Source organism: Anabrus simplex, chromosome 5, assembly GCF_040414725.1.
Source record: "Anabrus simplex isolate iqAnaSimp1 chromosome 5, ASM4041472v1, whole genome shotgun sequence".
Taxonomy (NCBI): domain Eukaryota; kingdom Metazoa; phylum Arthropoda; class Insecta; order Orthoptera; family Tettigoniidae; genus Anabrus; species Anabrus simplex.
Window position 1 is genome coordinate 380,283,772 of NC_090269.1, and position 14,663 is coordinate 380,298,434.

The following is a 14,663-nucleotide window of genomic DNA, read 5'->3' on the forward strand; positions in this document are numbered from 1 at the left end:
AATAATGACACAGGAGTGTTCGCGGCTGTCTGCGGCCTGGTCGTTCTAGCTCTGGGACTTTCAACGGTTAGATCGACACCGTAGTACTTTTCGTTAAAAGTGAGAAAATGTGCTGTTTTCCATTTTATCGATTATTTCATATGACAGCATTACTTTTAATTGTGACTTTCGTACTGACATTGTAATGACCTATGTTGTCTTCAGTTGGGAAAACTATATGGACAGTCTTTCTGAGAATTCTGTAGCAAAGCACAGGTACAACAGCTAATTATTTGATACAAATAGCATTGAGCTTCACATAATCGCGTGGGTGCTTGATGCAATATATGCATTTGCTAAGTAATGGCATCTAACTGCATGACCGATTCACACATGTGGTACACGAGTTCATACTATTTTCAGAAGGCTTATCAGAGACCGATCATCTCGCTCACATACTTTCTGTGAGGTAATAGAGATGTGTAATTTTAGCCTTGCAGCCTCGTATAGCAGCGGTTGGGCTTCGAGACAACACGTGTTATAAATATATCATAGTACTGTATTGCGCAAGACATGTAGAATAAGCAGTTTTGACCAATTGTATCTCCTGATTTTTCCTGATTTTCATATCAAAATCTCCTGATTTTTGGTTTTGTAAAGTTGGCAGGTATGCAGGTAGAATGGCCACCAAAATGCATTGGTGTTGTTACCAGGCCTGGTAGCGTATATAAGGGTCATGAAAAGTACCAGATGTTGAGCAATATCTATGAAGGACAGATGCTGTGTATGCGCATGAGAAGGCATTATTAGCACCTGGCAGTTTGAAGGGGGCCTCATTGCGGGTCTCCATTTGGCTGGCTGGTTAAATTGTACAATATAGGAATGTGAGAGCAGGCATACTCGTTGTCAGGGTTCTGATAGACCCCGTCTGACCCCAACAGGGGGATTGCCATATTGTGCACCAAGCAAATCGTAACCCCTTCACATCTGCGCCTGCCATCTGAGAAAAAGCAAGTAATGGACTCCTGCAACATTGTGAGTCATCCAACACAATTGGTCGGAGACTGGCAGCAGCCTGACTAGGGAGTTACCATCCCATGCGTAAGCTGCCATTAACAGTACAACACCAAAGGCTGCATTTGGAGTGGTGCCGTGATTGGGAACTGCTAATGAATGACGCCACATTGTGTTCAGCGATGAATAGAGGTTCCCAGATGACCGCCTGAGAGTGTGGCGGCTACCTGGGAAGAGAACCCATTCTTCCAATTGTTTGGAGAGCCACAGTGGTATTACTCCTGGCATCATGGTGTGGAGAGCTATTAGGTATGAATTTAAGTCACAGCTGGTAGTGATTGAAGGACCTCTGATAGCACAACTGTATGTCGCGGACATGCTGCCTCCATGTGTTACCTCTCGTGCGACAGTATCATGGTGCCATTTTTCAGCAGGACAGTGTTCGTCCATACATGACACTTGTCTTTGTGAACACTCTGCATGATGTTGAGGTACTTTACAAAAACAATATACTCATTGCCAGCAAGATCCCCAGATCTGTCCCCAATAGAACATGTTAGACCAGCTCGGATATCAACTCCGTCCCAGTGTCCAGGATATCTAGGATAGCTGTTACCCACGACTTCGCTCGCGAGGATTTGGTAGGTTGATAAAAATTGTTCCTCGGTACTGCACCAAGAACTTATCTGAAAATCTCTGAAGTATAAAAACTCAACCGAAAAATTGCATTTCATTTACCCCTGAACCTTTTTTTAAACCACGTTTGTGGCATTGCCTTTTTGGGCTAACATGACCAGGCTACTGGCAGAGCTAAATCTGGAACATGCGACATGGAACTCTACATCTAAGAAACAGTAGTCTTTTAAGTCGGAAAAAAAAAGTTTCTTTATTTCTAAAGGAGATTCCAAATACAGATTTTTCACGTCTGTAACTGTTAGATTGAGATATACTGTAGATATACTCATTTTAATAACTGCCCCACTCTTTGGCTGAGTGGACAGCAAGACCTTCGGTTTGCAGGGTTCCGGGTTCGATTCTGGGCTGGATCGGTGATTTTAATCATGTGTGATTACTTCATCTGGCTCAGGGACAGGTTGTTTGTGTTTGTCCCAACACTCTCCTCTTCATATTCACTGAACACACCACATTACCAACCACAATAGGAACATGCAATAGTAATTACATCCCTACACATGGGGTTGGCATCAGGAAGGGCATCCAGCTGTAAAACAGGGTCAAATCTACATGTGCGACACAGTTCGCAACCGCACAGGTGTGGAAAAAGCGGTAAAAGAAGATAATCATTTTAAAAATTTGCCTGCTTTTTTATTATTTCACCCCCGTAAGTGGATTTTCAAAAAAAAAGTGTTCATTTATTTTTAGAAGAGATTTCAAGTGCCAGTTTTAACGTTTGTAACATCTTCAGTTTCTGAGATATATGTATCATACAAAGACTTCAATTCCTTCCTCACTTCTTTTCAACCCCCTTCCCCTCGCCCCTTAAGTGGATTTTCTGGAAACAAAAATTTGTGGTTTTATTTTTTAAGGAGATTCCAAATACCAATTTTCATGTCTGTAACATGTTTAGGTTTTTGTGATATATTGTAGATAATCTCGCTGCTGTAAGAATACTGGAGCTGACGTTGCCATGGTTACGACAGTTCATTTCTTTATCCGATTCCTGGATCAAGGGTAGTATGGTGCCAATATCTCCATAATGGTTGGTTTTGGGGCGTTAAAACACTGTTTTCGGGCCCGTAGGGGTTGCAGAGTTATGTTCTTTGCATCAAGGGGCTTAAAATGAGCTTTGTCTCGTCCTTGTGCGACAAATTTGATTTCGCCTATATTAACCTATTATTTTTATATCCCCACCCGAGTTGTTTTGAAAATAAAATATAGCCCATGTTACTCACTGGCAGTGTAGCTTTCTATAGGTGACAATTTTTAAAACTGGTTCAGTAGTTTTTTAGTCTATCCGTTACAAACATACAAAAATCTTTCCTCTTTATAATATTAGTATAGACTAGTTAAAACAGTTGTGGGCCAGTTTGGGCTTTGACACCCTTCCCAACCAAATCAGTGCAAGCATCCAGGCCAGAGGTGAAGCAACATCATACTGATAAGTGGCCTCATACTGCCAAATTCTTTGTAAATTTGACTTTGTTTTGAATGAATGAAAAACCTACAACCTGTTTTCCAATCAAAGACTGGTCAGGGATGTAATGAATGAAACAGATATAGGTTGTCAGTACGATGGGGTTGCCACTCCCAAAGTTATTTATTAATGAGTGATGCTATGAAATGAGAATGGAGTGTGTTGCTGGAATGAAAGATGATAGGGAAAACCGGAGTACCCGGAGAAAAACCTGTCCCGCCTCTGCTTTGTCCAGCACAAATCTCACATGGAGTGACCGGGATTTGAACCATGGTATCCAGTGGTGAAAGGCCAATGCGCTGCCATCTGAGCCACTGAGGCTCACGTGACTTTGTTTTATAATTGCTAAAATAGCACATACACTCTCAACACATGAAGTTTCATTTTGTTTCCTCCCACCCTTCTGGGAGCTTCAGTATTCTTGTTGGGCAATATATTTGTTCTTGTGATTGTTCTTTTTAACAAACTGTTCTACAAACCATATTTTGTAACAAATTCATGTACTCTTTTCTTCTTAGAGTTAAAATTAGTAGACATGGGCATTTATTGTTTCAGATAGTGCAGCATTTGTGCGGCAGCGACGACCGCCAGGGTAGCGGAGATGCAGCAGAAACTACAAGCCCAGCAGTGGTGCAAGCAGTCATCCCATTTGCACATACAATATCCGACGAGGAGCAAGAACTTGCTGGCCTGAAGGTCGTGGTTGAACGTCAGAATTCGTTGCGTCCTGTGTTTCGGCCTATGATGCTCAGAGAGAGGCAGCGTGCAATGAATTTGCGCAGGATGTTGGCAGAAGCGGGTATTAACTATGACGATCTTTCTTCTGCGTACAAGCAAAATGGGGATGAAGGTCTTAAAGAACTTTTGAACAAATTACCTCGTGTGAAACCAAAAGAGTTCCTGGATCTTCAGACAATCTTGCATGAACATTTCAATCCTGATGCGAAGCAAAATAGTGAAAATAAGCCACAAAAGAATAAAACGCCAAACAAATCGGGTGGAGGTGATGCTAGTGGATCGACTACTCCAGAGACTGCTCCCAATTCACCAGTAAAGGTTCCTAGTTCATCACCTGGTACTACCAATGCAAACTCTCCACCAAGTAATGGTAATGATTCTTCACCCCAAAAGCCATCAAGTCCTGGTGAAGTAGAGAGTACTTCTCCCACAACTACTACTAATACTACTACCACTACTACTTCTCCCTCTGTTCCAGCCTAAGCTCTTTGTTTTTGAATCAGCAACTGAGTGCCTTAATTTCCAGGGATGATTCTTTAATTTTTCATGCCAGTGTTGCCTTACTCTTGTAAATCGTATTCTGTTCAGTTATTTAATGCAACAATAACTTTGTTCCCAAGTAGGAACCTCATTATTTACATTTAATTTGCTCCAACCCAATTGGTTTAATGATTGGAAATTCTACGTAAGCTTCAAGCATTTAAGAAAAGCTTAATGTGTTCAGTTATTTCTTTAACTTAATTGCATTTGGTATGCATGTTCACAGAAGAGCAATTGTTTTCATTATTTTGAATTTACAGGTTGGTCTTAATAGACGCATTAAGACAGGAAACATGCAGCAATGAGAGTTGTTGATTCTACATGCACAGTCATTCATTCTACTGAAATGCAGATCTCATTGTAAAAATGTTAAATAAAGATTAATTTGTGTATATAAAAATATCAATGGCTTCTCTTTTTCTTTTATCCCTTTTTGTCTTTAAGAGAATGAGATTTCACCCACCAGAAATGTTTGTTGATAGAGATAAATCAAACTTTCCCTAAATGAGGAACAATTGTTGCTTTCAAAGCAAATATCAAAAATGATTTCACTCTAATGAAATGCCTTTCTTTTTTACTCTTTGTGTATTTATCCCATAAGTAAATAAAAATAAGTGATCTGTGGAGCTTGGAAATGACAGATTCGTAGAACTACAGTAATGACTTCAGTATCTGGCTGCAGAGTGAGTCATTTCATGAATGGTCTGACATTGCTTCTGTTGCTTGCCAGGTTTGTCCATTGTAATTAGGATTGAGAATAAGAGTGCATGTCTCGAACTACTGTGTCCCACAGAGGAGACATGTCTCTAGCCTCTATGCTTACACCTTGGTCAACCAGACTAATCGGACTGTTTGGTCACAGCAAATAATGCCAACCTCCAAAAGTTGGTAGTTTGTCAGATTTACCCCAGTGAACCCATGAGACCGCAAAGTAAGACTGCTCTGGACTACTCAACAACTAAACATATTTTATCTTTGGTGGATATAGACCTTTAGGCCGAGCGCACATTGAGAAGCAGTTGGACGCATAGCAGGACAGTGCGGGGCTTAAACTGCGAAGTGCATGTGAGCGCACATTGCTACGCAGTATCCCGTCGGTTTTGAAAAAGAACATGTTTTCTTCAGACTCTTGTGATATTGGCGCATCCAGTATAAAGAGGCTCCTTTTCTTATTCTTCAAGCATTCTTGATTATTTCTCACAATTTTCCATGTGCTGATGATCATGCGGTTGTTCACCTTAAGACAATCCCAATAAAAACAACCACCATCGCCAGTTTACAAGACTGAACAATATTTCCATGTTGGCAATGTTCGGCATTCATATGGACTAAGCAACAAAAGTCTCAATTCAGTATTTTTAAAATTTGTTTTACGTCGCACGGGCACACATCTTATGGCGACGATGGGATAGGAAAGGGGTAGGAGTAGGAAGGAAGCTGCCATGGCCATAATTAAGGTATAGCCCGCCCCCCCCCCCCCCCCAGCATTTGCCTGGTCAGAAAATGGGAAACCGCAGAAAAACTATTTCAAGGTTGCCAACAGTGGGGTTCGAACCCACTATCTCCCGAATGCAAGTTCATAGCAAGGAAACCCTAACAGCACGGTCAACTTGCTTGGTAAATTCATTAATACCTATTTCTGTTACGGCTGGTATGATGAAACAGACATAAATGAAAAAGTTGGATTCTCTCTAACTTTCGTTAGGTAATACTGTATTCATTAATACGATCAGAGGGAGGGACGGATAAAACATTTACAGATGTACTGCTAGATTTACATCTAGTTGCCAAAAAACACAGTACCGTCAAACGGGGTGATTTCGGACGGTTTTGAGGTTATTTTCGTCTTAACTCACGAAGGGGATCTTAAATTGTATTGTTTATCATCCTAATAATGGGGAATATATCCAATTAATGCAATACCCAACAAATGAAAAATATACGCCAACACAGGTTTTCCTGATAAAACAAAACGTAGTGTCCGAATTCACCCCGTACTTCGGGGTGATTTCGGACGCACATTCATTTTAAACCGCTGTCCGAAGTTTCAAAGCGTATTAGGTGATTTCGGACATAAATAGTCCATTATTGAATTCCTCGTTATTTTTGCTTTAGTTTTGAGATATTTAAAGTGTTCGGAGGGTGTCCAAAATATAACTGGTTAAAATCATTGTAATGATAAATGTAATGTGTTACTGATTTTTTTTTTCTGGCAAGGTAAATGTAAAAGTTTTCCGGTCTAAATTGAAATATTAATAGTTATAAACTGTACAGAGATCCTACTGAGAAATCTTAATAATTTTTCTTACAAAAGATACAAATATCAGAGCAAAAAAATCGATACAATGAACACGTAGTTGCCACAGTCTATGAATCTAAAATAAGTTTTCTTTGAAAATAAACATTCCTCTCTTCTCAACTTGGACTGGAAGTATTTTTGAAATTTGTTCTTTAGCTATTGTATCCTCAGCAGGGATGTTAGGGAAGACATCCACATCCCTTGAACGAATATTTCAGGCCAGGCCAAAATACTTCCTGTATGTTCTTTGTTCCTCAACTTATATTTATAATCTGCAACAAGGAAAGCCTCTTCTTGCACCACCAGAACGTCATTACATTCATTGTGTGCTTCATCGCATTCATTTTCACTTCTGCTGCCAGCGCCATCAATTGTTTCTGCACTGCTTTCATCTCGACGGAAGTCACGGCCAAAAATCGGCTTCCCAGGTAGAACATTTCATTTGCGGTGGCGGCGAGAAGTAGCAGGTTGTGTTGGGTATTTGGTTGGAGCATGGCCGGAGGGTGACGAGCTTCCATGAGCATTTCCTTCCTCATTTAGCATAGGTTGTCGTCCCATTTTTAGGATGTACATTCCGCACTTTATTTTGTAGGGTGGACCAAGGCATAGGCCTACCATAGAAATCAATAATGCTTTCCTATAAGACAACTTGCCACGTTTAATATCACGTATGGCGTTTTCTAATAATTTTGGTTCGTAACTACCCCTCAAAGCAGCTTCTTTCTGCCTCTGATAATTTCTAGACATTGTCCGAAATCACCCAGACTGCTTTCAATTTTAAGTCAAATGTGCGTAAAACGCTATTTTTCACTAAATTACACCAAAATTCCACAGCAATCGTTTATAAACACTTCAGTCAGTTGAACTCACTAAAAGCCATAGTTATAATGCATTCCTTCCGACCGCAACAATCGAAAGTATCCACTTAATGATAATGCATGAACTTTCAACATTGCCAGTACACACGGGAAATTTTCCGAAGTATGATTTCGATTCGTAATAAAAAGCATAGGACGCGGGGAACATAACCTCAAGATTAAACTAAAACGCGCGTGGAAGTGCAAAGCACCGGCTGCTCGTTGCTATGCAACAAAATACGGCAAATCTACAATACTGTCCAAAACCACCTTTGTGTCCGAAATCGCCCCGTTTGACGGTATACTAAAATCAGTCAACATTGGCAATCTGTTGTGAATGAGTTTGCATTTATATTTGACAAGAGAAATTATTTTCTGTACTTATTTCTTCACATAAATGTGATAATGGATGACGACCACGGAGTCGGCAATGATGCTCTCCATAATCAACATTAGATCTTGATGCGAAATACCCAATGTTGTGAGAACTTCAGCCACAGATTGTTACATAGATATTTGAGAGTTAAATTTTAGGCCTCCCCCTAAACTACTATTTTACCCGGCATGAATAAAATTAATTATAGCCTAGACTGTAGTGCCTTTTTCCCAAAATTTACATACCGATTTTCATTAAATTCTGTTAAGCCATTTTATCACGATGCCTATACAAACATAACGGAAATTAAAATTAAACGTTTCATTGTAGTCCACATCGTTCACATAGTACCTACAAAACATGGTGAGACCGGACTGCTGTGGTCATTTTCTCCTCCACTGTTATAGAGGGTAAGAGAAGTAGGAGGCAAAGATGACAATGGTTAGACTCAGTTTCTAACGATTTAAAGAGGTATAAAACTAAATGAGGCCACAGCACTAGTTGCAAATAGAGGATTTTGGCGATGTTTAGTAAATTCACAGAGGCTTACAGACTGAATGCTGAAAGGCAGAACAGTCTATAATTATGTATATGTTCTTAACTACATGACTTTCATAGGAAACAGTTTCGAAAACTGCACGTGTAGGCGGAAGTAGGTACAGAACCAGACTGCTCTGCTCTGTTATGCCCTGTCTCTACTTGGCGATGTTGTAATGATTTGTGTGGATTATAAAAATCTGTGCTGCTTTAGCTGCTTAGCCAGCATCCCAATATGTGCCAGCCATACACCATATCAACATAACATTAAGAATGGACATTGCTCTCATTCAAGACTCTGAGACTGACTTAACAGATCTAGAGATTCTCAGAACCTATTGTGTTGCAATCTGTGACGTCCCAGTAACTAAAAGTGCAAACTTGACAGTACATCATCAGCTGTTATTGTGCAAAATAACGTTTTCATATTGAAACTTGTGTGCCGATAAATTTTGTCAAGAGCCTGGAAAAATGCTGCATGTTCAAGGAGTCCCTTAATACCATTAACAAAAGTGAAAGCAGAATATCAGTATCTGAAACAGTTACTTGAGGTAGTCATCTTAGCTGAAGAACCCTGTATAATTTATTACCTATAGACAGGATATACACCTACACGGATACCTCTCGATTGTTGACGGGATAATTTGTTGTGATGCAGACCGGGCCAGAGGTGTTCTGTGACAATTCCTCTTCAGTGATGCGTTTTTAGTGCTGGATCATCTCAGAAATATTTATGCTGACTTATTTTACTTCTTTTGAACAAACACAGAGGCCTGTGCTATGTAGCATCTCTACAAAATAATCCCACCTCCACAACTTACATTGCATTTCGGGCATAGTTTGAAATTGTTGCGAACAATTACTCATTGCACCATCAAATATCGAAGTACCTAATGATTCAAATACTCTGTAACATTGTAAGGAATTATTTCCTTTTGTCACTATAACGTCGGTAAACACAAGCGCAAATGGATATTGAATGTGGAGTCTGATAAATTGATAACGATGTACACCTACAGTAGCAGTAAGTTTCTGTACTTAGCCTACTCATTCATGTACTTGCTGCGTATACAAAGCCAGAATGCATATTCTTTATAATTGTTATACAGTGTTAAAATAGACCTCTGTAGAAATGGAAGAAATGAACGGTGTGGTCACTTGTTGACACATATTCACAGAATGGAAAAGATCCATGGCTGGCTATTCCCATACTTGGCACAAACATCATTTAGTTCAGTCTACCTGTTGGCCCGTGACACGCTGCTCTCCACACAATGCGGGGTCAACGTCTTCAACATCTCTCTAAATTTCTAGTGAGAAGCAGGTGCTTGAGCTAATGTTAAAAATTAAATAACTGGAAAGGAGGTTCAACCTATTCAATACTCAAAAGAAAGAAACGTAGCAATCACATTTCTATTTAAATGGGACCGGTTTCGACCTTAGTCTAGGTCATCATCAGCCATAAAAAACATATAAAATGTTTATGAATGTTGGAGGTCAGTTCCACACTCTGTCAGGCACAAAGACACAACATCACATTCTGTCCTGCACAAAGTCACAGAATGTGATGTCGTGTCTTTGTGCCTAACAGAGTGTGGAACTGACCTCCAACATTCATAAACATTTTATATGTTTTTTATGGCTGATGACCTAGATTAAGGTCGAAACCGGTCCCATTTAAATAGAAATGTGATTGCTACGTTTCTTTCTTTTGAGTATTGAATAGGTTGAACCTCCTTTCCAGTTATTTAATTTTTAACATCAATAATTTCAATACGGAACAATGAAATTTTTATCTTTAAATGCTTGAGCTAATCTCAAGAAATCTCGAGACCACGCCTCAGGCTGCCAATCACTAAAATACAGGACTACATAATTGTGCTTAGTGATGGGTAACGCTCTCGCTCGAGACTGACGTCTCAGATCTCTAACTCTTGCGAGAATCTAGAGACATTCTCATATACTGCATTCCCTGCGACGTTCCAATAATGAGTGTAAGCTTGATAGTATATCCCATATCAGCATTTGTTATCTGGAAAAAAAAAAAGTCTCATATGGAAACGTGTGTGCTAATAAATTTTCTCAAAAGCATAGAAAAGTACTGCATGTTCAACTATGACCCCTTAATTCCACTAGCGAAAGTGAAAATACAATGTCAGTATCTTAAATGGTTCAACATAATTGAGGTGGACATCTTAGCTGAATAACTGTACATAGAACGTACACCTACCAGATACTTACATAAAATCAGCTTATGTTAATTTTAAGGACACTTCCTCTAAAGCATTACTTTGTCAATTTTTATATATTTTTCATCTAAACAGTGTTATGTGGCTGAAGATGTTGATAATATACGAAACATGTACCACTTTTGACCATTAAAAATTGCCTTAAGCAATCATTGTATCGACTAGGTGGAAAATAAATTAAATACTTAATTGTGAACCTACCAGATACTTCGCAGTTGTCAACAGGAGAGCTTGTTATGTGGGCCGGGCTGGAGATGTTCTCTGTGACGATTCCCCTTCAGCGATATTGTGTGTTTTTAAGTGCCGAATCATCCCAGAAGTATTTCTGCTGACATATTTTTACTTCTTTTGAATAAACAACACAGAGTTATACTATGTGACATCTCTTCAAAATAAACTTCATCAGTAAACAAAAACAGTGGTCGTATGATATTGAATGTGGGGTCTGATAATGATGTGCACCTACCTGTTGAAAGAATTGGAGCAAACTCAGGCATTTTAGATTACACGTTCCACTCATGCGTGATGGTGGTTGAATATTTAGCAAGGCGCATCTTACCCCGTCTTGATATGTAGGTGTACCTACAGTAGCAGTCTGTTTCTTTACTTCACCTACTCATTCGTGTATTTGCTGCTGCATACAATGCCAGAACATGTATTCTTTATAACTATGTTATACTGCATCAAAATAGACCTCGGTAGAAATTAAAGAAATGTACGGCCTTGACACTTGTTGACACATATTTATGGAATGGAAAAGCCTGTGGTTGGCTATTTGCATACTCGGCACAAGCAACATTCAGTTCTTTCTACCTGTAGGCCTACAACACGCTGCTTGCCACACAATGTGGGGGCAACAAACTCAAGATCTCTCAAAATTTCTTGCAAGGAACAGTGCCTGCGCTAGTCTCGAGACCCTGACTCACGACTGCCCATCAGTAGTTGTGCTTGAGATGACGCATCACATTTTTGTGAATGTAGAATAGATGACCGTAAATCAGAGTTCCATTTCTTCAATAAAAATTGCTGTATGGTGGTAATCATAACAGGTAGCATGACCTCTAACATGAACATGTGTACAGAATGAATTGCATACTCTAATGCCTATAGGAGTAACATTTGCAATTATATGTAAATTCACTCTGTTGTAACATAAACATACATCATTTCTGAACTCATTAAGCATAAAAGTTGTGTAATCTAAACATAAACATTTGTGAAATATCAAACTTACTTGAAGTGTACCTTCGTAGTTCAGCCACTGTGACTGTGCCATCAAATGAAAGTATGTGAAAACCATGAGTCAAACTCAGGTTGTGATCATATGGACATGCCAGGCATTAAAGGATTTTAAGGCAGAAGGCATCTTAACTTGTCATATAACCACTCTATTTTCATTTATTTATTTAACTTCCATGGGCTATATACTTTTCTATCGTAAAGTGAAAACCGTCAATATGGAATAATAGTAATATCTTGTAATAATTCCATGGGCTATACAATTACGTATTACAAAATATGCAGTTAGTATAGGAATTGTAAAGTGATTTAACACTAACGATAATCTTGGATGCCATATTCTAAATATTCTAAAATATGTACAATGATGAATGTATTGTCTCAACATTAAACAAGCACAGATAAAGCAAAAATCTGTAAGGAAGGAGGTACGAGAAGTAAAAATAAGTAAATATCCAATGACAGATCTGTTAAGTCCAGCCGGGAGGTTAATTGGATCCTCATATAGCACCACTAAAGGTTATGTTGTAATAGGGAAACAACAAAAGCCAGTATTGTTACCATAATGAGGCAGAAAATGCATGAAATAGTAGTTTACCATTTATCATTTTTTATTTATATTTTTACAATTTGTTTTACATCGCACCGACACAGATAGGTCTTGTGGCAACAATGAGATAGGATAGGGCTGGGTGTGGGAAGGAAGTGGCCGTGGAGTTAACTAAGGTACAGCCCTAGCATTTGCCTGGTGTGAAAATGGGAAACCATGGAGAAACCATCTTCAGGGCTGCCGACTGTGGGGTTCGAACCAACTATTTCCCTCATGCAAGCTCACAGCTGTGCGTCCCTAACCGCACAGCCAACTTGTCGTCTGGTTTTGTGTTATCTTACTGGGTAAGAAAATGCTATAGCAGCCCAACCAGCTGTCTGATGGAATGGAATGGCGTATGGCTTTTATAGTGCTGGGAGTGTCCGGAAACAAGTTCGGCTCGCCAGATGCAGGTCTTTTGATTTGATGCCCGTAGGCAACCTGCGCATCGTGATGAGGATGAAATGATGATAGAGACGACACATACACCCAGGCCCCATGCCAGAGAAATTAACCAATTATGGTTGAAATTCCCCACCCTGCCAAGAATCGAACCCAGGACCCTGTGACTAAAGGCTAGCACGCTAACCATTTAGCCATGGAGCCGGACAACTGTCTGATTAGTGCCTTTCATAACAATAAGGCACTCTGAGTCTTGCTTCAAAAGTTACTTAGCAACTTTCATACTGTCCCAGCCATAAATGACTTTGCAGGAAGTTACACTTTGCTCTAGCCAGAACCAAAAGACTGATGCAAAAATACCGCACCCATAAAAAGCCACAGTGATAAATAAACGTACAATTTGAAGTTATTTACAAGATATTTAGGGCTGTTTCCAAGAACTTTTCGAAGTTAATATAGAGCTATTTCCAAGAGAGTTGTCGTCCTTCCTGCATGCAACTTGTAGGTAAACAAGAGTGTGGTCACAGTCACATCATTCCCATGTGCTCATAGAACAATAACCTTCAATGAATGGATATTCAAAATGAAAAATAGATAAACAATAAAACCTTCCTGCATGCAACTTGTAGGTAAACAAGAGTGTGGTCACAGTCACATCATTCCCATGTGCTCATAGAACAATAACCTTCAATGAATGGATATTCAAAATGAAAAATAGATAAACAATAAACTTACCCCATTACAGTAAGTGTTGAAAATGCTCTCGCTCAGCCTATCGACAAGCGGTTGTGCCATGTGATGATATTCCAGTCATTCTCTGTGATTCAGCCTCAAATCCTCAAAATGTCTGTGTGAACTGCATTAAAAAAACTTACAGCACACAAAAATATGCTAGTCATCACTTAGTTTAGAAGTTATGAAACACACTAAACCGATCAACTACTGCTGTATAAGAAGCAAACTTATTGCAAGCTAGCCGAGAACTTGACATCACTGGGTGAACGATATAGGTCAAGTGGCTACTGCATCAGCCATTCGTTAAACATAGAATAGGGAATAATGGCAACTCTAGTGAGACTCTCACTGTAACCGCATCATTACCAGCATGTTTTCAATGCTGTAAAAGATGTTACTGAGAAGGTTTTTTTAAATGCCAAAATGAGTGAAGTAATGACACTAGTATCTGTAATCTTATTTAGAATCAGACTCGCTAGTTAACATGCTGGGCTTTTGCCAAAGAAATCCTGGGTTCAATTCCAGGCTGTGAATAACAAGAATAAAAATTTGAGACAGGTTGCATCAAAAAAAAACTGCAAAAGTTAATAAACTACAGAAATCTTAATTAAAATTATATTTGTTTACATTTTTGGTAGCAGCCAGAAGTTCATGATTGGTCTTAACATATTTGCCTTCTTGTCATGTGTAAGTGTAGTTAAAATTAACTCTGCTTTCATCAGATGTACATTTCAACTGTTCCTAAAAATCAGCATTGTCCTTTCGTTTTGGGAGAAGTTTTGTGCTTGCATTTTGTGTGACTTCAATTAACACATTGAGGATGGGCCCCGAACAAAGGCTGCTACCCCATGTAGACCGGGTAGTTCAAATATAGCTGCACCCCGATCTTTAAATTTAATAGGTGAAATTGGATTATTTAATAGATTGGTTGCATGATCATGAATAACTATGGTT

General features: G+C 39.2%; 1 protein-coding gene across 2 annotated transcripts in view; it reads left to right on the forward strand.

Moving 5' to 3' along the window:
- Positions 1-4,828, forward strand: part of exu (exuperantia) — a 98,244-nt gene extending 93,416 nt beyond the window's left edge. For both annotated transcript variants that reach the window (XM_067147720.1, XM_067147721.2), the window contains exon 4: positions 3,704-4,828. In XM_067147720.1, the coding sequence (XP_067003821.1) occupies positions 3,704-4,369 (666 nt within the window). In that variant the 3' untranslated portion in view covers positions 4,370-4,828. The remainder of the gene's footprint in view (positions 1-3,703) is intronic.
- The last annotated feature ends 9,835 nt before the right edge of the window (positions 4,829-14,663 follow it).